General features: G+C 39.7%; 1 protein-coding gene across 14 annotated transcripts in view; it reads right to left on the bottom strand.

Annotated features, from left to right (window-relative positions):
* MITF (melanocyte inducing transcription factor) overlaps positions 1 to 22,824 on the bottom strand; it is a 210,084-nt gene that overhangs the window by 93,072 nt on the left and 94,188 nt on the right. Inside the window, exon 1 of one of the 14 annotated variants that reach the window (XM_008520161.2) lies at positions 2,666 to 3,017. The exons of 12 other annotated variants lie outside the window; for them this stretch is intronic. In XM_008520161.2, the coding sequence (XP_008518383.1) occupies positions 2,666 to 2,721 (56 nt within the window). In that variant the 5' untranslated portion in view covers positions 2,722 to 3,017. Of the gene's footprint in view, positions 1 to 2,665; positions 3,018 to 22,824 lie in introns of those variants that run through there. One more of the 14 variants, XM_008520154.2, reaches the window with a different exon arrangement.

Raw genomic sequence — 22,824 nt, forward strand, 5'->3', positions numbered from 1 at the left:
TCAGTTCTAGAGACCTACTGTATTTCCTTAATTCTAATGAACTTTCCCTCCACATTTTAAGACTTGTCAAGTCAGAATAGATCTTATAATTTTATAGTCTTATCTAATAGAGTTTGCTCCTCTCCTAAATAGTTGCCTTATAATCAACAGTGAACTGAACACAAGGAAATACATTTGATAGACAAATACTGTGGCATTGGACTAATCATGGCCCCTTGAAAGCTTAAATGAGTTAGACTTTGGGTAGTTCAGAAATCTGGGCATTGGAGAACCCATCAATAAAAAGGTAGAGGAAGGGCACTGGCCCCGTGGCACAGCGGTTACGTGCACATGTTCCGCTTTGGTGGCCCGGGCTTCGCCAGTTTGGATCCCGGGTGCAGACATGGCACCGCTTGACAGGCCATGCTGTGGTAGGCGTCCCACATATAAAGTAGAGGAGGACGGGCACGGATGTTAGCTCAGGGCCAGCCTTCCTCGGCAAAAAGAGGAGGACTGGCGGCAGATGTTAGCTCAGGGCTAATCTTCCTCAAAAAAAAAAAAAAAGGTAGAGGAAGAAACATCAATTCATTCAGTATCTTAAATGAAAATCCACAGAACATAGCTAGGAACAGCATAAGCCCTGGAGCCAGAAGACCTAGGTTGAAATGCCGGCTCTATCATTTCTCAGCTATATGACTTGGGCAGGATTTTTGACCTGCCCAAGCCTCAATTTTCTCATCTGCAGTATGGAGGTAGAAAAAAGGACCTTTGTCAGAGCAATTATGAGAGCAATTAAATGAGAGGATTAAATGTGTTAATACAGGTAGGACACTTAGAATGGTGGCCGGCACACCATGTAGACAATAAGTAAAAGATAGGCAAGGAATTCTTCTACACTATGTTTCAATTCCTGAACTGGTATCCTCTGAGCATCTTAATACCTCAAAACTAGTGAAAACTCACAATTATTTTGTAGGAAGTCAAAACATTTAGAATGTTGCCTTCTGCTATGGTGTTTCTTCGCTTTCTTAGAGGAAAACATAAAAGAAACAATTCACAGCATGCCCCCTCCCTAAAAGAACAGGCACAAAGAAGTGAATGGGCAAGAGCCCAGAGCATCAGTTTCATCAAAGACGTGTGGTAAGAATTTCACTCTGAGAGTTTATAAGGGAAGCATGCTCCTATGGTGAGTATTTTGGTTACCGAGAAAAATAAATAAATAAATTCAAAATCAATTAAGCAAAAAGAATTGAAATTGAGAATTAATTTAGGTGTCAATTCAAGGGGGACATCACTACTGTCCTTACGCTGCATCAGAATGGCATGTTTTATCCATTCGTGCCATCCATTAATTTGCTTAATATTAATATTTAAAAGAAATTAGTAAGTTACAGAGGACATTCTTGTGGGGTATGAGTCACAAACAGCAGTCACCATCTCCCTATTATTTGATTTACAAAGAAGAAATTTATAACTTCTCTAACATAATGACATTTTAAATACATAACTATATACTTTTGTTCATAAAATGCTCTATCATTTTAGAGAGATGAGTAATTAAACTGTTTTAATGACATACAGAATGAAAAACTATCTATAAAAGCAAATTCAATACAGCAAAAATAGCACAAGAAATTAGAAATCATTTTAAAAGCTCCTATAAGACCTATTAAAGATGAACTTTATGAACTTTAACCACACAAATTTGTGGGAATTTGAGTCTTTTTAAGAATCAAATTCTTAAAATAGTTCTGCTACATTTAGTATTTTTCCATCTTTCTTGCCGTCTTTAAACACACCTTCACAAGCTGCTGAACATAATGCTTTTCTGACTTAATCAGAACCTCTCTCATGACCCAGGAACGTTCAGTAAATAATTATTAAGCTCCAGAGGTGGCTTTTGCATAAGTTGATTTGCTTGAATGCCTATTCACTGAGGGACACGGCTTATGTATTGTTTTCAAATCTTATCACTTAACGTTGAAAGTAAATGTTAAAGGCAGTGGGGGGAGCTACCATCTATGTAATATTTCTCCTTTTCAGCATTTCTTTGAAATTGCCAATTTCAAATTTGTTCTACATTTATATGCAGATGATTCTGATGTTTGCATGTTTTCTTTTCCTCTCAAAGAGAAAAAAAATCAATATACAGAAATGCAAATAAGATGTTTATTAATGCAACTGTTACTATTACATCGTGGGGGGGGGGGGTGGGAGGGGGGGGAGGAGAAACCAAAAATCCAAAGTGTTTGCAATGGGACAGTTTTGACAAATGTTACTAGTTAAGTACACTCGTTTTCCTGAAGAAATCCTCTTTTATTCATGACAAAGCTGGGCTGCAGTGTACCTTGTAATCATACATCACACTCCGTTCTAACTCAGATTTTTCAAACCAGTCATATTTTTTTTTGGCATTATTAATTTGAGACCAACATTCAATTCTCAACGGGAAGGCAAAGAAAATGGGCTAGCATTTTGATCCCCCCCCATTAGTTGTTCTCCTTGTCATAGCCACCTACTAGAGGTTACAGCTGAAGCTGATTAAAGCCACGGTCACAAAGTAACAGTTCCAGTATTTTTAACTCCCAATAAAACCTTCCCTTTCTCTGTCCTCCCCCTTAAAAAAAAACACAATCGCTCCTGTTAAGTAGTCCCAGGATTATTTCCAGAATAAAACTTCACTTACAGATACAAGCTTTCAAAGGAGCAAGGCATGAACATCTGAACTCTAAGCGCCTCCATCTTTTTTCCTTTAAGGTGTTCTGCAAGCCCTTGGCGAAGAGTGAAAGTCAAACTTAGTTCTGGCTCTGGCTGTGTCACTAGGGGTGGCTCCTGATAAGGCCCTGGAAACTCCAATCCAAACACAGCTCGTGCTAGAACGGTGCCTGCTGTCTGTCTGCAACAGCAGACCTGTTTAATCCAGTACCTACTGTACCTGCAGGACAAAAATGCTGCCTCACACTGCAAAGGGGGCTATGCAAGGACCCAGGCACAGCCAGAAATCCAACCCGGCAGCCGGGCGAGCACCGACTCGGGATGCTGACTTAGCCTTCCCGAGCGCAGGTACCGGTTGAGGCTTGCAGCGGCTGCGTGTTATTAGAGAACTTGAAAGGAGAGGTAATTTCACATACCAGTGAATTTTTAACACTTAATAGAGTCACGGGATCTAGCAGAGTTGTGGGATTGCTCGTGCCCCTTCTCAGTTGGGGAGATCTCGGGCATCAGCTCATCACACACCTCTAGCTGCTTTGCATCCGTGCACAGGCATTTCTGGAACTGGAGCTTGATAATTGAACATGCTCTCCTGCTGACAGGCTAGAGGTCAGGACAGCATTCCTTACCCTCAGACCCCAAGAATATAAGGAAGCCTGTTCTTGCCCGGTCCTGGCAGGAGTCAAACACAAGCTGATTCTCATTGTGGGCACTACCTTTTGGGACAAACACATCTTTAGGCCATACATCTGTGTATTCTTCTCCAATTAAATTCTGAACACACTGGTATACAAGAAGGAAAAAAACAACAATACATGTTCTCGAAAGACATTTTAAGATTCTGACATGACAACATCAATATTATCAAATATTGATGCAGCTCCTACAGACTCAGCACACCAAGAGGCCCTGCAGTTAGGAAAAGATGTACGTTTCTCCCAACACACAATTCAAAGGTCAGAACAAAGACATCTGACATTGATTAGTTGTGTACGCTGGGCAAGTTACTTCACCTCTCTGTGCCTCAGAGTTTGTCTCCAAAGTAAATGGCTGGAAAACAATGCAATCTCTATAAGCCACAATCAAACTTGAATTCCATAATGTAATGAAATTATCTTTTTAAATTTCCCTTTAATAAGAGGAAATACCCAGCCAGAAGTTTCAGACAAGCTATTTCTGCCTCTCTGTATTCTGTGTTCATCTTTCATCCTTTTGTTTAATAAATATTTATGGAACACCTACTATGTCCCGGGCACTGTGTAAACTCTTGGAGTTTACAGTCTAGGGGGACACACATATTAAATAATCACACAAATAAATAATGATACAGGTGATAACTGCTACAGGGAACTGGAAAAGCTTAAAATGTAAAGGTCAGAGAAGGCTTCCCTTAGGCAGGGACCCCTGGCTGAGAGCTGAGTCGGGGGAGCGGGGAGCGGTGGGGGGGTACCTGGGGAGGGATGGAAGAAGAGCCTTCTGAGCAGTGGTAACAACAAATGCAAAACCCTGAGGTGGGGCGTTAGAATGAAGATCCATTGTGGCTGGAGGACAGAGAGGGAGGGAAAAGCATGGCATCTGTGAGACCAAAGCAGTGAGCAGGACCAGACCGTGCAGGATCTGGTAGGCCAGGGAAGGGTACCTGATTTTGTTCCAAGATGAACAGGAAACCATTGAGAGGTTGTAAGCAGGGGAGTGATGGGATCAGATGTGAGTTTTTGGAAAGGTCCCTCTGGCTACTATATTGAGAACCAATTGGAGGAGGGGCAAGATTGGCTACTGCAATGGTCCTGGTAGGAGGTGATGATAGCTCATTGGTTAGGGGGGGGTGGGCAGAGCAGAGAGAAGGAGCAAGAATGGAGATAAGTGGAGAAAAGTGGATAGAGTACTAGTAAAACTAAAAACTAATAAATAGGAGTGAGGTGGGGAATCCAGGTGCTGATGCAATAATTGCATTTATTAACAACAGTTATTGAGCACTTTCTACACACTGGGTATTGTGCTGGGTACTGGGGTAAACAGATGACTAAGACACTACACTATTCCTTTTACTAACCTCCCCCACCTCTCTTCTCCTGCCTCTAGCACAGTAGTGCATAAAAATCAAGAACACAGATCCTGGTGTCAACCTACTCAGGTTCAAATCCCACCACTTACTAATTCTGTGACCTTGTACAAATTTACTAAATTTTCTGCGCCCCAGTTTCTTCACCTGAGAAAGAGGAAATGATAAGTAGCTATCCCATAGGCTATTGTTAGAATCAAAGGAGATAATATACATAACGTGTTTGGCATAGTCTCTGACACGTAGTAAGCTCTCAATTAAAAAATAGCTCTTATGATTATGACTGTGGGTAGGGCTGTTATCCTGGATTCACACTGACTGATCTAAAGAACCAAGGCAAATAGGACAGAGTGAAAGAAAACACACAGACATTGGAAGATCAAGGAAAACAGAGAGGGTAGGAAATTACCATATCAGGACCTTTAAGGGATTATTTTTTAAAAGACTGAGCCGGCCTCTCTCCCACCTTGGGCATTATTTGAAACTGCATTAAGTTACAAGGTACCCGGGTAAGCTGTAGAACTGAAACCCTGATTTATTACATGCTTACACACAGGGAAAATCTGTACCCTCCGTTGGCTCTCAAATGTTGAACATGAAACCAATGGTATCAATTCCAGCCATTCCAGCAGGGGATACAATATAATGCCAAATGCTCCCCCGGCATGTTCGGCCAATGACATTGCTTGACTTTTTATCCAGCACAATCCATAACCCCAAGAAAGCTATCCATTGACCATTTATATGAGTGTTTAAATAAAATTACATTTAAAAGGCATGTGTTCAACTTATCCATGGTACTTTAGAAAACTCTACTACACCAGCATTCTTGGAGAATCTTCTTGGACACAGCAATGAAATACCCAGCAGCAAATGGATCAAAGCTTGACTTAAATGTGCATATCTGACACCATCTACAAAATTTATGAAACGTTACATACTTTTCCCCAATACTAAAATACTAGTCCTCAAGCAGTCACTCAATTATTCAACAAATGTCTTCTGAGTGGCAGGAACCATGTCTGTTTGGTTTACCATTGTTACCATTGCTTACCATCACTAGAACCTCGTGGAATAAATAGTCCATGGCTGATGTTGAACAAATATCTTTAAAATGAATTAATCTATAATGTGTAAGCAAGTCTCCTGTGCACATTTCTGCTATCCAAATGAGTACCCTAAGTGCATTACATATGTATATACAGATGCGCACACACACATATACAAACCCTAAATTTAAACACAAACTAAGAAATGGCAGCGGAGGAAAAGGAAAAATAATATTTTAGAGTGAAACGCTGAATGCAGAATAATAATATTACATGTACTCTAATGCATTTCAAATCTTAATTACCATTCCTTGCCCCAAATTCCAGCAAATCAACTAGAGTCATCAGAATTCTTACTGACCTTTTCAAGGATGACCTTAACTAAAATGGAACTTAAATCTATCAACCATCCAAGGGACAGCCAAATTTTTCTTAGGATACTAAATTTGGGCCTCAGAATCTTTTTCGAAGGAAAAAATTCAATCACTATGTCAAACAGGTTAGAGAAGAGATAAGAGGTTTTACTTGTTATCTTGTCCAAAACTCAGCTGAAGAAAAGCAGAACCACTGTTTTATCACAGTCAGAATTCTTATTTTATTTGGGTATCAAATGTTTTATTGCTCCCAAAGCATGCCGTTTTCCTATATCTTTTCTTTTGATAGTCATTGCTTTTTTCAGTAAACTCACATTTCTGCTCACCAGTTCCATGACGGTTAACATTTGAGGGCTTATCGTGTGCCCAGTATTCTCCTGACCCATGAACTGCCTCCTCCATTCAATTTGGAAAGTATCTACCCAGTCTTCACATGTCTCACTAGGATCCTCACCAACGGTTCCCAAATCTATATTCCTATCAGAAGCACCTGGGATTCCTGCTCCCCATCCCACTCCCTTAAAATAAACTCAGGAGCATTTAAAAATATAAATGTCAAAGATCTTTCCCCAAACAAATGACTGAATGACATTCTCCAGGGCTGTGGTTTGGAATTGGGTATTGTTTAAAAGATTCTCATAAAAGTCTAATGTGAGGTCAGGCCTGGGAACCACTAATATACAATATAACATATTATAATATATATAATTATATATAATATATTTTATGTAAACTGTCTCTCTAAGAGTGGCAGGGAAATACCCAAGAATTTGAATAAAGAAGTCTTTACTTGTACCGTTTACTTCTTTAAAGTGTGCACTTGAAATTACTATGGATATGCTTTGAATGTTCGGTGAAAGCCTTATTATGAGGTAATTAAAGAGTACCATGAAGTAGTTATGAAACTCAAACAGTACTCTAGGAGAAATAAATACATCCTCTGTTATCCCCACATGTTTTTATGCTCACGTTCTGGGAGAAGTCAGATGCCACCAAAAGGCCCTGCAACTCAAACATTTACTGATTCACCCAGCATGTGAGAGACACTGCTCTCAGTGCTGTGAGAAGACCAAAGGGAAGATGCAGGCGGCTCTGCCTCTCAAGGGCTCACACCACAGAAACGCAAAACTCCCATACACACGCCCATCGTTAAGCGTCGGGGTTAGACAGAAGGCCTACTCCAGGGACTCCATCCCATGGCCGGCTCCTCCTCATCTTTCAGGCAAGGTCTTACAGGTCTTACAGGTTTTACGTTTCTTCCCCAGGGAGCTCTCCCCCTGCCCACACTATCTAAAGCAAAGACACCCACTTCTGTTTTTTGCTCTCTCAGCCAATGTTTGTTTCTTTTATAGCACTTAGTCCAACTTGTAATCATTTTATTTGTCTTTCATCCTTGAAGGCAGGGTCCTTTGTATTTATTTTATTCTCAGTGCCTGGCACATAGAAAGTGCTCAATCAATATTTGCTAGATGGATCGATGGATGGATAGAAGGAAGTAAGAATGGATGGATGAGTGACAAAACGAAAAAAGACCAGGTAAGGAAGGAGCTATGAAATATAATTGGAGGATGGCATTTAATTAATTAGGAAGGAAGTCAACAGGCATAAATGAGACGCACAATTGTATACTCTTTGTTTGGAAGCTTTTCGTTGCTGAACACAACTCACTTTCATGGATGAAGTATCTGGATACAAAGTTACAAGAAAGTGGTCCAGGAGTTCTCATTTGAAACCCTCACAGCGTAACTGAAGGAAATTTTTTTATTTCATTTTAAAAAAATTTTTCCATTTTATTTTTTTTGAGGAAGATTAGCCCTGAGCTAACATCCACCACCAATCCTCCTCTTTTTGCTGAGGAAGATTGGCCCTGAGCCAACATCTGTGCCCATCTTCCTCTACTTTATAGGTGGGACGCCTGTCACAGCATGGCTTGATAAGCGGCACATAGGTCCACGTCCACAATCCAAACTGGCAAACCCCAGGCCGCCAAAGCGGAGTGCACGAACTCAGAAATTTTAATGACTTCCTATCTGCAGAAATAACTGTTCAGAACCACTCCATCATGTTTATCTCTTTCATCCTGTTTCTATTTTTTTCTATTACCAAGAACAGACTTCCCTGTAACAATGACGGTACAGCATCTGCTGCAAGACTGCTCACTGTGCCTGGTACACAAAGAAGTCCTTTAAGGGTGAGAAGGAAAATACAGATGAGACCAAGGTGACCCCAGGTAAACTTTATCTAGGCTCATGCCAACATTATCAAAGAGCTATTTAGATGCTTAGACAAACATCCAGAGAGAAAAATTAAAGTTTTTTTTACATCTGCTTAGAGAAATCTGTCTTGAGAATAAAAATACAATCTACCAAGAGACATCTCTAACGCGGTCTGAAGTGAATTTTTAAGCAATTAATGAAGGGAGAAATACATGAAATAATAGCTTGATCCTTTCATTTAGTAGAATAATCAATACAACAGATTAATTTCCCTATCTTCAGCTCTCTGATATTCTCTCTTGGGGCTCACTTCAAAAGAAATACTTCTTCCTGCGTGAAAGGTGGTTCAGAGGCTGTCTCCTTGTTACCTATAAATGGCAACACGGTATTTGCAATAAGCAGACCACAACCTACAATATAAACCAAGTAGATGAGACAACAGAAAACTGGGGAGGGAAACACCAATTAGATTATGCCATTCTGATAATCTCTTCAAATAAGAAATTTAGTAACATGCAATTTACTTTCCTTATCCAGGTAAATAAACAGGAAAAGATAAGGCTGTCGCCATTGTGGGAGACCAAAGTTACAATATGACTTTACAATAAATAAAATCTTCCACTTCAGGACTTTAAAATCATGCTGTTTTTCTCTCGATTTACTAGTTAACTCCTAACTCATTTAAAAAGAAAAATGTAGACTTTCTTTTACTGTACTTTTTTTTTTTTTAAGTAATGAAAGACTAAAGAGCAAACAAGCACACAGGATGTCTCTGCCTACATCTTAAGGGTGTTGAGGACCAAATCAGGAGAGAGCACCATCGTCATCATCTAAGACATCAGTTTCTTTCTTCTTCTAAGCAGGAGTCAGATATTAAAATAATTTAAAGCAACATAATATTCAGGTTTTAGAAGTGGCCTCCACACACCACCTTAGCTAAGGTCCTTGCTACTAAGGAAAGTGAATCCATCCTTCCTCGGCTTCCATCTCCCCATGAGATATCAGGGTATCGACAGCTCAAAGAACCACCTACAACATTTATGGCCCCAAGGGGAGCTGGAAAAGGGACAAAGAAAGGAGAAGAAAGGGATACTTTGTCAGTTAGACTTTCTATTCCATTCATGTGAATTAAATATTTGTATTCCAAACACTGAGCTGAAGGTAGAGATGGACAGTTTCTTGTGGACAATCATGCTATGGTGGAAAGTGATATGGAAGATGATAGACTGACATGTGAAAACTCTACTTTCTGTAAGATGTGGTAAGGATCCAGAGCAGTGGTTTCAACCTGCAGGCAGCAAACTTCTGAGAAGTCTACTATTTTATCAAGGAATGAACAGCTCAAATGTGTCTCCTATGGATATAAACTCGGCACCATTTTTCAACTGGAGACAGCAGAGTGTGAGAGTGCAATGTAGACACACATGTACACGTATACCCCCCACGCTGTGTTCACATCCTAGCTTTACCTTCGTCAAGTCATTTAATTCCCAAGTCTCAAGATCTACATCTATAAAATAGGGATATTAATATTACCTATTTAATAGATTAATGTGTTGATTCAATGAAGTAAAGCATGAAAAGTACTTAGCACAGTGCATGAAAGGACAGCACTCAATCAACGTTATGCAAAGAAGAAGGACAAACCAGCCCTTAGGGCCTCAAAGAACTTCAAGTTATAGGACAAAAAGAAGTTATTATTTGAAGACAATAGTGAAGATGCTTTGGAAACTTGATATTTGAAGAGGCTGTACAGATTGAAAATATATGTAAGCTCAGGAAAGGTTTAGAGAAATTTTTCAATAACATATTCATTTACGATGGCGGTCGTCTGTAACTTCTTCCGCAAGCGGACAATTATGCCTTTTCAACGGGTGTCTTAGCTAGAGACAAAAAATATTAGCCCAAGGAACATTCTGCTCTGATTCAGTGGGTCAATTATGTCTTTAATTTGTATTTTTACTGTATAAATATAGCCAGACATCAAGCAGGAAAGTCATGTATTTAAATAAGTAAAACTATAACAAATCGAACTTCTTTCTGTTCAATAGATCATCTTATGTTAAGTTTGTATTAATAGTCAAATTTCTCAATCTTCTAAAGCATCTCAATACTCACTCATATGCTAATGACATCCTGTTTCAGTTATGCTGAGAAACACAGGATTTAAAACGAGAAAAATAATATTTGCACAGAAATCCTTCCTGTCTGCTGATTAAATCCAATCAATCATAACAAACCCAATAGGCATAAGCGTTCTGTATCTCATTTCCACTCTAGGGAGTCTTGCCTATAATCAAAGTGTAGATTTATATTGACAGAAAAATGTTAAAATAACCAGTATTTTAAATTAATAGCCTATGGGGGCCGGCCCAGTGGCGCAGCGGTTAAGTACGCACGTTCCGCTTCGGCAGCCCGGGGTTCACTGGTTCAGATCCCGGGTGTGGATATGGCACCGCTTGGCAAGCCATGCTGTGGCAAGCGTCCCACATCTAAAGTACAGGAAAATGGGCATGGAATGTTAGCTCAGGGCCAGCCTTCCTGGGCAAAAAGAGGAGGATTAGCGGCAGTTAGCTCAGGGCTAATCTTCCTCAAATAAAAAAAAAAAAGAATTAAATTAATAGCCTATGTAATTTCAAGTAATACTGCCATGAAATGACATAAAGGGAAAATTAAATCTTTGCTTAAAAAAATTAAGCCATGTGTGTTTTGTTTTGTTTTTTAAAGTGCCTAACAAAGCTACCTAATTCTCTCTTTAACATTTACTGAGTATTTACTACCTGCTAGGTGCTACAGGCAAGACTGGTGATAAGGATGCAGAAAATAATAACCACTCCCATTCAAGCTTATCTGGCTCCTAATAGCAAATAACACAGGTTCATTTTTAAGAGGTATGGACAAAACCATGAATAAAAGATAGAAAAATCAAAATAGTCTCACTAAAATTCATTCACTCAACAAATATTTATTGAACACCTACTGTGTCCCAGGCCCTGCTCAACAGGCTTCAGATGCATCAGTGATACATCATAGACCTTACATTCTGAAGACAGAAATGTTTTAGAGCAACTCTAAATGCTCAAATCATTTATTCACTTAAACAATTTGGAAATTGCATAGATTTGCAATCTTTAAGCACCATCCACAATGATATTCCCATCAACAGTGATCTCTGGTTTCTAATACTGGATCAAGGACCAATATATTTCCATTTCCTAGTGTGCCAGGCAGGAAATTTAAAATTTTGAATATTTCAAAAATTATGACATCGTGTCTCATTTTAAGAAAAGAGGGGGGGAGGAGAGAAGACAGAATTCATCTTACAGTCACACGGATAACTGTAGCTCATATTTGCATATTACACCTCATGTTTATTTAATCTTTTTATTTCCATAAAGAAACTGAGGGACAGGGAGCGGGGTGAGTAACTTGTCCAAAATCAAGATATTCATGAGCTGTAGATCCGGGGTTTGAAACTTCAGAGCCCACACGCTTCTCACTAAGGATTTCTGTTCCAAGTTAATGTGAGCCACCCGACAATCACAAAAGCAAACTAATTCTAAAATTAGAACCTTGCACTCAAGTTGCCTCTTTAGTTGTTTGTACCCCACAGCCCACACTAAATTCTGAATTCCATGGAGGCATAAACCATGTCTCTTTAGTTCACCTCTTCATTCTTTAACCAGGCACAATTCCAGACCAAGAGAAGGCGCCAATAACTATTTGTCAATGGGTTAAATGATTAATTAATTGACCATGGTGCTTTTTCCAGCCACTTGTGAACATGATCTACCTTTAAAAAGAAAAAACTTGAGAATGAAGCAGGCTTTCCTAAATATTTATACCAAGCATGTGTTAAATTGATGGCATTCAGTGGAAAAAAAGATAAAGAAATACACAATGTTTGTCCTCAAATAATCTAGTTGGAAAAGAAAGTGTGAAAATGTGAAAGTACAGGGAAAAAAAAGTAACCCAATATATCAGCACGATTTATACTTGTTAATGGGAAAACAAGGAAGAAAGTACTTGGAGAAGAAAAGAATAATTCAAAAAGGCTTTCTAAGGGAAACGAGACCTTTGGGAATTTCGGGGAGAATGATGAACTTCCTCTGGCAAACACGGTTTAAATCTTGTGCAAAGTTTCCCAAAGTGAGATGATCTCAAATGAAGACACAGAGACTCCACATGAAATAACCGTGGAATTACACAGGGAGAAAGACCCTTTCAAATTTCTTTCATCCCAGGAAAAGGCTCTGTTTGATGCTAATATGTCTTCAATCTCTCAACACTTGCCCTTTGTAACAAGAAAAAAGCTCAGACCTCAGGCTAAGCTTCCAGACAATACACCTAGCAAGAATCTAACAATTTTCTTCCCATTTCATTATGTTTATTTTACAAGTACTTCCATATGTGGTTTCTATTTATTATAGCATTTCCTTTAAAATATACTTTTAACTTTTTTAGGCCCCATATATAGTCATGCATCACTTAACAACAGAAATAAGTTCTGAGAGATGTGTCATTAGGTGATTTTGTTGTTGTGCAAACATCATAGAGTGTACTTACACAAACCAATTTGGTATAGTCTACTACACATCTGGGCTAGATGTTACTAATCTTACGGGGCCATCACCATATATGTGGTCTGCTTGTTGACCAAAATGTCGTTATGCGGGGCAGGACTGTAGTATATGCAGGCAAAAATCATGAAGTCAGGAAGAGAAGGGCTAAAATTTGGGAAGCACTGATGGAGAGAAATGAAGAATGTGCCTTCAGCAGAAACAAGATTCAACACAGCCCAGAAATACTGGCCTACTCTATTGCAGCGAGAAGCTAACAGCGGCAAAGAATTTCAGTCTGATAAAGAAAATCACGTAGGGTTTTGAAATCATAGCAAGCCAGCCCAGCCCTAATCGCTCCCTAACTGTGGAAAATGAGCATGACTCTCAGATATGACCCCATACAGGAAAAGTGGGGACCTGGCCAAATAGCCCTGAGAATGTCAGAATGGAAGTGACAGAGTGCGTTTGTTGATAGTGCCTGTAAATAAGTCCTCTGTCCAGAAAAAAAAGGCAAGGCTGTCAGAACAAAATGTCAGGCACGCTTGAAGTTGATGTTTCAATATATAACGACACAGGCTGTGAAGGTCACTTCTGCCTGTGCTGCCTCCCAGGGCACAAATATAGCATATAGTCCAGTTTTGGTTTGGTTTGGTTTCTTCTAATTTCATAATGAAGTACCAACAGAGATCCCCAGTACAGACTTTCCCCCTAGCGGTATGATGCATTCATACACTAGATGGAGCCAACTTGACAATGCTTTGGGATTCATGTGCAGGTTTGGGTTGCACTTGAAAGAAATCCATACATAAAGTTATGGGAGAGCTGTGTACCACCTAAATATATTTTAATTTAAGTTTCTTAAATTTTAATTTTAAAGATGAACTGGTCCCATCATTTTACCATTCTGCATATTTTAACTTTGATTTATTAATAGGTATTTATTGTAGTTTTTTAAACTGATGGTTTCAAAACATTCTTTTTTTTTTTTTTTTTTGCTTTGGGAGAAATGGAAGTAATTTATAAATGCAATGAGCATGATCGTCTCATCAGAAACATAAGTAAAGACTACCTCCAGGGTAGAAGGGATTAGGGCAAAGAGAGCCACAGATAGGTACCGCAGATAGGTAGAATGTAGACTCGCAGTGTATGAAAATATAGAAAATAGTTGCCAGCATGGGGGGAAACTGCTAACATACTTGCAAGAGGAAATGGCTGATCTCCAGGACCAGGGAACAGACGAGAATACACCACTGTTCCATAGTCACTAACCTGGGGCTGGGCTGGGGCAGCAGGGCAGTAAGAGTCAAGTTAGAGCGATAATTCTCTTCTGTCAGTCATGGTAACTCAATGCCTTCTCACTGAATCCTAATACTGCAGAGCAGTGGTTCCCAACCAGGGATGATTCTGTCCCCAGGGGACATTTGACAACGTCTGGAGACACTTTGGGTTATTACAAATGGGGAGGTGGGTGCTACTGGCATCTAGCAAGCAGAGGCCGGGGATGCTGCTAAACATCCTACAATGCACAGGATAGTCCCCACAATAGAGAATATCCAGCCCCAAATGTCAACAGTGCCAAGGTTGAGAGACTATTTTAGAGTAAGCACCTCTCCCATACAGGAGACAAAGTAGGAACTCATTGTAAGCATTAAATATTAAGCAAAAATCTCAATGCGTTTATAAGACAGCTTTTAAATCTGTGGGACACAGTACACTGATCTCCTTGAATCTTTCACATATGCCACAGTATTTGGGTCAATGCATAAAAATTATTTTGGGTGATGAAAGCCAGGGATTATAGATTAAGGGGGAACAGATGAATAAATTGAGGATTATGGATACAATGGACTACCAAACAACGGTGAAAATGAATGAACTGCAAGTATATGCCTCTATACGGATAAAACAAAAAAATAATGTTGAATGAAAAAAGGAAAGCCACATGGAATATTGCCATATGATTCCATTTGTTTAAAGTTCAAAGTATAGTTTAGAGATGTATTCATAGATAGTAAAACTATAATGAAAAGCAAGGGAGAGAATAGCCCAAAATTCAAGGTGGCAGTTAACTTGGTGAGAGGTAGAGGATATAATCAAAGATGAGGTTTCTAGAGTATTCTATATCTCAAGATATAGTGGGTACACCTTTATTCATTTTATTATTCTTTACTAAACTGATAGGTTTTAGACACTTGTCTATATGTATTATATATTTAACAATTTAAAAAAATGTTAAAAAGTAAGGAGTGTTAGGGAAGTGAACAAATAGAGATAGCAAGTATAGGCCACTCATTAAGGATAATAGTGAATTTTGACATAAGTTGTGAGGTACCACCAGGTCAGAGGTATCTCTTATTCTTCTTTCCCCTTAACCTTCCACTGCTCAGTCACTTACCACGTCTTACCTATCAAGCACCAAGCTGCATCTCCTCTGGCTTCAGTTATTCTGCCACGATTCAGCTCTGGCCTGGACGGCTCAATTCTTCTCCCCACTCCCCTTCATCCATCCTACACCTACTACTAGATAACTCTTCCTAAAGCATGGCGTTGCTGTTTCCGCGCAACTACTTAATAAAATTAATGGTTCATCAACGTAGAATAAATGAATTTCAAATATCTTATTTAGACTGGCAATCAAGGTCAACTTACCTTTCTAGTCGTAACTATTATAAGCGTTCCGACCAATGTAAACAGCATCCTCATTCTCTAACCCCAGCTGTATATTCTTGCTTGGGTTGTTGCTCTTGCCTGGAGTACCCTTCAAGCATTCACCATCCCTTTACATAAAAAATCCTGGACATTCTTCAATAAAATGAAATAGAGACACTTTACCCACTGTTGGCAGGGAATGGAGTAACTAGAACACTCAGATACAGCAGCTGAGGGTGTAAATTCGTACAAAGACTTTGGAAACAGTTTGTAATACCTATCAAAGCTGAACATATGCACATCTTATGACCAAATAATTCCACTCCTTGGTACGTACCAAACAGAAACATACATGTATGTTCACCAAAACCATATAGCAATAATGTCCAGCACTGCTCATAATAAACCAAAACTGTAGGCAACCCAAATACCCACTAACAGTAAACGAGATCAACAGCGATATATTCATACAATGGAATATTCCATGGGAACGAACTATTGCCACATACAACAACAGGGATGAATCTCACATACATAGTATTGAGCAAAAGAATCCAGACGTGAGAGTACATGCTGCATGATTCCATTTGTATAAAGTTAAATAACACTGAGACATTATTAATCTATGATTTTAGAAGTCAGGATAGCGATTATACCTGGAGGAAGGGTTGACTAGCAGAAGGCACGAGGGTGCTAGTAATGTTCTGTCTCATAGACTGGGTGTTGATTACTTGGTAAAAACTCATCAGGCAGAACAGTAAGATTTGTATACTTTTCTGTAGGAACGTTATACTTCCATTAAAAGTTTACTAAAAAACATTTAAAAAATTTATCCATTCTTTAAGATTATTTCTTGATAAACTTTCCTTACTTTCTTAAAAAAAAAAAAATCCATGATCCCAACTAGATGTCCCTTTCTCCTCTATCTAAATTCCCATAATATAATTATAACCTCAAAATTACTTTAATTTTTTGTGCATGTTTATCAAAGTTGATTGTTACACCACTGAGTACATGGACCAGCACTTCCTTTACGATTTCTCATAAAGCACTGCATTATAGTAGCTAATCAATAAATATTTACAGAATTTAAGTGACATATATTGCTGGGGCAGGCCTGGTGGCACAGTGGTTGGGTTCACTCACTCCACTTTGGTGCCCAGGGTTCAGTTTGGATCCCAGGCACAGACCTACACACCGCTCATCAAGCCATGCTGTGGCGGCAACTCACACACAAAATAGAGGAAGACTGGAACAGACGTTAGCTCAGGGACAATCTTCCTCAAGCAAAAAGAGGAAGATTGGCAACAGATGTTAGCTCAGGGCTAAGCTTCCTCATGAAATAAATAAAAATAAATGACATATATTGCCTCTTTCAAGCAAGTCCACATTTCTGAATATGTTGGGTAAATGCTGTCATTCCCTTTATTATTTTATTTTTATTTATATATATTAAAATTTCTCTTTTTTGGTGTACAGTTCTGTAAGTTTTTAAATACATAGATTCACGTAACCACCGCCACAATCAAGATACATTACAGTTCCCTCACCTCAAAATACTCCCCTGGGCTGCTCCTTTGGAATCAAAACACCACCCATCTCCAACTACCCAGGTCTGTTCTTATAGTTTTGTCTTTTCCAGAATGTCATAGAAATGGAATCATATAATACACAGGCTTTTGAGTCCAGTTCCTGTCTCTCAGCAAGTGCATTTGAGACTCACTCACGTCGCTATAGGTATCAGTAGCTCGTTCCTTTTCCTTGCTAATTAGTATTCCACTGCATGGACGAACCAGGGCTTGTTTATCCTTTCACCAGTGAAAGAACATTTGGGCTGTTCCCAGTTTTTGGTGACTGTGAATAAAGCCACTATCCACTTTTAAGATTTAAAAAACAAAAAAAGGATATTCGGAAGTAACTCACCCAACCCCATAGGTGATAAAAAGAAAACGGTATACACTTAAAAAAAAAGACCTGCCTATGGGCAAAGTAGGAGTTGACAATTTTTCGCCTGTGTCAATGAATCCAGCTCATAATATATTTTCTGTAAAGAGATTTCGAGCTCCCTTTTCTATATTTAGTGCACACTGATGGGCCAGAGTTCACAAGTATCCAACTAAAGCACTTTTCTAAAGGCTGCTTCTTGCCAGTGTGACCCTATGGCCGCACTATTATAAATAATGTGTGTGTCTTGATGTCTGGGCAGCTATTCATCAGTGCTATGTAAATAAGTGATTACGCCCTGCTGGCCTCTGCCTTTCATCTGACCTACTAGACTCACCTGCAATGCACAGAGGGGACGGCAAGTGGCAGGCCTGGCACTCAGGGTCTCCAAGAACATGCGAGGAAAGGGCTACTTCAACCATTATGTGGAGGGGTGGCTAGAGCTGCACTTTTTTCTGTTGATTTAAACACAAAAAGCATATGTCCAAATCCTCGGGGGCAGAGTGCCCACATCACAAAATTTCCATTAGCTGGCATTTTGGGGTGTCCTTCTGTGGAGCCTGAGCCACTCGATGGCCAGGGTCAAGGCCACAGGGAATGGAAATGTCCAAGAACAAAAGGGAGGACGCTGAGCTGCACCTGCCACCGTGGCTAGAGAAAGCATATTGGTTCTAAGCCTTTGAAATTCAAGAGTGGCACAGTAACTCTTTTTGCTTTAGGGATTTTAATATTTCCATGATAGTCACTAGGAAAATCATGGGAACCTCATCCTTCAGCCCCTTTCAAAAGTTCTTAAGTAATAATAACAATAATAGCAGCTAAGTATGGAATGTATGCTACGTTCTCCCATGCTAAGCACTTCACATGCAGTACTTTGTTTTCATCCTCAACAACAACCTAACTTAAATACTATTCTGACATCCCTTATACCAGAGAGGAGAGGAAAGCTTTGCAAGATTATGTCACTTGCTGAAGGATCTGCAGACAAGGAATTCAACCCAAGACACAGTCTGGATCTGGATCCTATGTTCTTAACGCACAGGCTATACCACCCCATAGCCCTACTAGTAAATACATTCATTTATCCAGATACTCAAAAGATATTACATTATTATATCCATCCAAGGGAAAAAATATGAATAAGAAACGCTTTTCCCCTCTAGGTGTTCATTACTTGGAGGAGGGTGGAGAATCTTGTAAACAATGACATCTTAACCTTTTTGGTCAAATACTTTTCTGAGACTCCTACGAAAAGCACAAACTCTCTTCAGAAAAATTCACCGAGGCAAAGTCATGCAAAACTCGACTGAATGCTTGGGCCACAGCCTTGGAATCCCTGGAATACTTAAGTAGCTGACTATTAGCCACAAAGGGTTTTCATTAAGAGAGGAGCGAAGTATTGTGAGAAGTCAAAGGAGAAGTCCTGAAGATTAAGAGGAATTCCCCAGGCAAAGGAGGAAGGAAGGGAGACTTCCAGGGAGAGGTACATGCTTCAGAAAGCTGGTGGCAGGAAAAAGATCTAAAGAGGAAAGAGGAGCGAAGCAGAGAAATAGGTAACAGGTCACTGAAATATTTCAGGCAAGAATTCTCTACTTCTAGAAAGGATATGCTGAGAATGAGCTATGAGCTAAATTCCTTCCTCTCTCACTAGCTGTGCATGTAGGGGAAAATTAAACCCTCCTAAGCTTCCATTTCCTCATCTGTAAAATGGGGACAAGAGCCCCAAGTCCACAGGCTTGCTGTGAGGTAACCCATGGAATAACGCATGACATGCATTTGGCACAGAACTTGAAATGGTGTGAGCATTCGATACATCGTAGCCACTATTATTATCAACAACATCATCATCACTGCCACCGTCATCACCCCAGCCTGATGCTGACATGGCCTCCCAAAGGGAACTCCTCCATAACAGCAACAGAACTGAACTCCTTGATTCATGTTTGGACCAACCTGCTACATTCTTAGACACACGAGGTACTACAGGAGGATCTTTGCCCAAAGGAAGCCCCACCCCAAAAGGCCACTTCTCAAAATACTCTCCTTGTAAATTCCTTGTTAACTCACACCCTATTACTTATTCTCATTAATCACATAAAAATGTGAGAAGCATAGTCTAGAGAAGGCGGGGGGAAACAGAAATTAGGACGATCGTTGGGGGGTTTGTTTTGTTTTTTAATATCATCAGTGCCTGCTCTTTTCTTAAGTGAGGATAGAGATTATCAAAAGCTAAATAAATGTTACATGTTATTGTCATTATTGTCATGTCCATAACAAGAGTCTGAAAATAAAAATTCTTGCAAAGCCTCTCTGTACCCTATTCATCTATGTCACCATTCCTGGCATGACATTACTATGCAGAAAGGGAAAAACGGTACAAAATATTCTGCCCAATTCTTCTTAATCATCGTGTTTCTAGTGATATTTTATTTTAAATTCTTTATGTGATCTAGGAGCTAACATAAAAGTAATATACTGGAACCCATCCATGAATGCTCGAGGAAATGTGTGAAGAATATTTTGTTTTTATTCCTCAGCCATGGTAATAGACAGAACATTCATGAAATCCTTGCTCTTAAAAATGTTCCATGGCCAGCCAATATTTGCCAGAGTGATACTGCCATACAGTCAGCACTGGAAAAATAAAGTCATGAGAAACACAACCATTCTCATCTTCCCCAGAAAGCTGGCCAGGATATCTGCTTCTCTCTGCCATCTAGGCTAACACCATCTACAAAACTCACAGCGTTCCCCTCACTTTAAAGCACACAAATGAAAACGGAGGGATTCCAACGATCCTCCCTGAACCCAACAGACTGTTACAAATCCACCAAGCTTCCTTTCAGCTTTAAATTTGCTCTCCTGCAAAAGCATAGTAGCAAATGAGTTCATCCCATGGAAAATGAAAATAAGCAGTAAAAAAACCAATAGTCCTACAACAAGAAATAGAAGAATGTGTTCATGAGTTGGGGGCAGAAGGGACAAATTGAGGCTAATGAGGATAATGTTGCTAGCACATCGTTAAATGTGAATGTGGTGGAAAGACCTGATAGGTTGTGAAACATGTGGAATGTGACTTTGGCACTTAGAAAATACCTTTGTCTTACCCAAATCAAAACAAGGATTCATGTTGGGAATGGTTCCCAGATGCCTTTCAGAAAACCTGATAAATTCTCAAGAAACTGAACCAAAGCAGTCTTTGAGGCATACCCAAGAAAACTAGAGAAGTATGAATTACAGAGTAAACCTTTCTCTCCAACTGAAACCTGTCATATGTGAAAGAAATCATATCAACAGAAAGGATCATCAGTTACTAATGCCACTAACACAGTCCATTTAGCCTAAGTGAATTCTTTTCATACTTCTGCTTCTATACCTGCTAGCTATTCTTTCATGTAAGCAGTACACTCTGGAGGTTAAGAAGAAAACTCATGGACTCAACTACCTGGCTTTGCCACTTACTAGCTCTAAGCCTCTATTTCCCATCTGTAAATGAGGATGATATCTAAACAAGTTAAAGCAAATAAGACATTAACACTACGCCTGGCCTTGACACCATTTTAGTCTTTTCAGTCTTCTCCAGTTCTACTGTGTCTTTCTTGGGAAGGAAACAGGCAGAATGTCTGTTATCTTTCCAGTATGACTCCAACACTGCTTTGTGAAAGAGCTGAAAATGTATACTTGTTTTGATTTTATTCACTCTTTAACAAACATTTGTTAAAGCTTCTACTATGAGCCCACAGGTACTATGCTAGAGGTTGGGACGTACCAAAGAACAACAACAGATACAACAACAAAGACACAGTCCTTGCCCTCAGTTTAGCTCCCAGTGTCCTCCTGGAGGGTGACCAATATTTAGTTGAATTGGAGAACTGCCCCCCAATTAATTAGGCTAATGCCATCAAGGAGAAACTTTCAAAGAATCCCAGGTCCCTTTCCTGGGTCATAACAGTCTCTTATTGTACTTTGTAGATGTGTCTTGCTAAGCACAGAGACTATGGAATCGTCATTAAAGAAAAATTCCTGGTACACATGCTTCAGAGCTGGCCATGTTCATTGCCATTAATCTACGGGACTGTGAAATACGCTTAGCTAAGACCCTGCTTTTGAGATGTTTTATATGCTTTTAAAACCATTTATGTGTCCATCTGTTAATTGCACAAATATTTACTGAACACTTACTTGGGGCCAAAGACCAGACTTGACCCTGGGTACAAACTGGTGAGAAAGATATGGTCCTTCTCCAATGCCGAATCTTAGCATTTTAGAGATGCGTTCACAGACGTGGTCCAGAGGCCAAAAGCAACCAAGTCTAATTCACACCATTAGGAGAGGCAGCACTGAACTAAAAGCGATGGCTAATGCCAGATCTAAGCATGTAACCTCTGTCAACAATGCTTTTCCCCAGAAAGCTGCACAGCTTGCTCCTCTGTTCAAAAGGAACCTCAGAAGCAAAATCTAATCTATTAGCCTCAAATTAAACTGGAACCCCTCCCGGCTTTATTATTTTCCATAGCACTTACTACCACCTACCAGATTGTAAACTCTATCAGGGCATGCATTTTGCCTATTTTATTCACCGCTCTATCCCCAGTGCAGGAATGGCGCCTGGCACAGAGTAGGTGCTCAAAAAATACTTGTTGAATGAAGGAGCCCACTGTTCTTTTTACCTACATATACAGATACCCATGACACTCCTGTTGGGGAAGCTTACAACCCTGAAATTGGAGAGAAGAGGAACACTGAAGAAAATCCAATTCATTAAACACAAATGTTATACAAAAAGTTGATAGGCTGTGAAGCATGTGGAATGTTACTGTGGCAGTTAGAAAATATGCCAAAGTGTAGGATATGCTTAACCAGCAAGATGAGCTGCGGTGGTGCACCGACACGGCATTAAATAACAATGGGTTACACATCAAGAAAATGGAGGAACACAGGACAAATGGCATTCAGCCTCAGTGTCAATGGAGACAACCGAGGGAAGGGAGGATGTGGCGAACTAGACACAAAGTCATTCAAGGGCAAGTGTTGGCCCATTCTCGTTGGGTCTTCAGATTTCTCAAAGGAATATGGAAATCGTGAATAGTATGTAAAAATTAATGTTTCCACATTTTGATCAATTCAGAGTTGTTTTCAATGCTACTTGGGCTACACTAACATCTAACAGCAACATTCAGAACAGCAGGTCTCCAAATCACAGCAACTATTGTCTTCTCTGATCATTTCCCCAGGAGCCACATCAGTGCCATATGTAGGGCACTGAAGGATGCCTCC

This window comes from Equus przewalskii, chromosome 15 (genome assembly GCF_037783145.1).
Source record: "Equus przewalskii isolate Varuska chromosome 15, EquPr2, whole genome shotgun sequence".
NCBI classification, from domain to species: domain Eukaryota; kingdom Metazoa; phylum Chordata; class Mammalia; order Perissodactyla; family Equidae; genus Equus; species Equus przewalskii.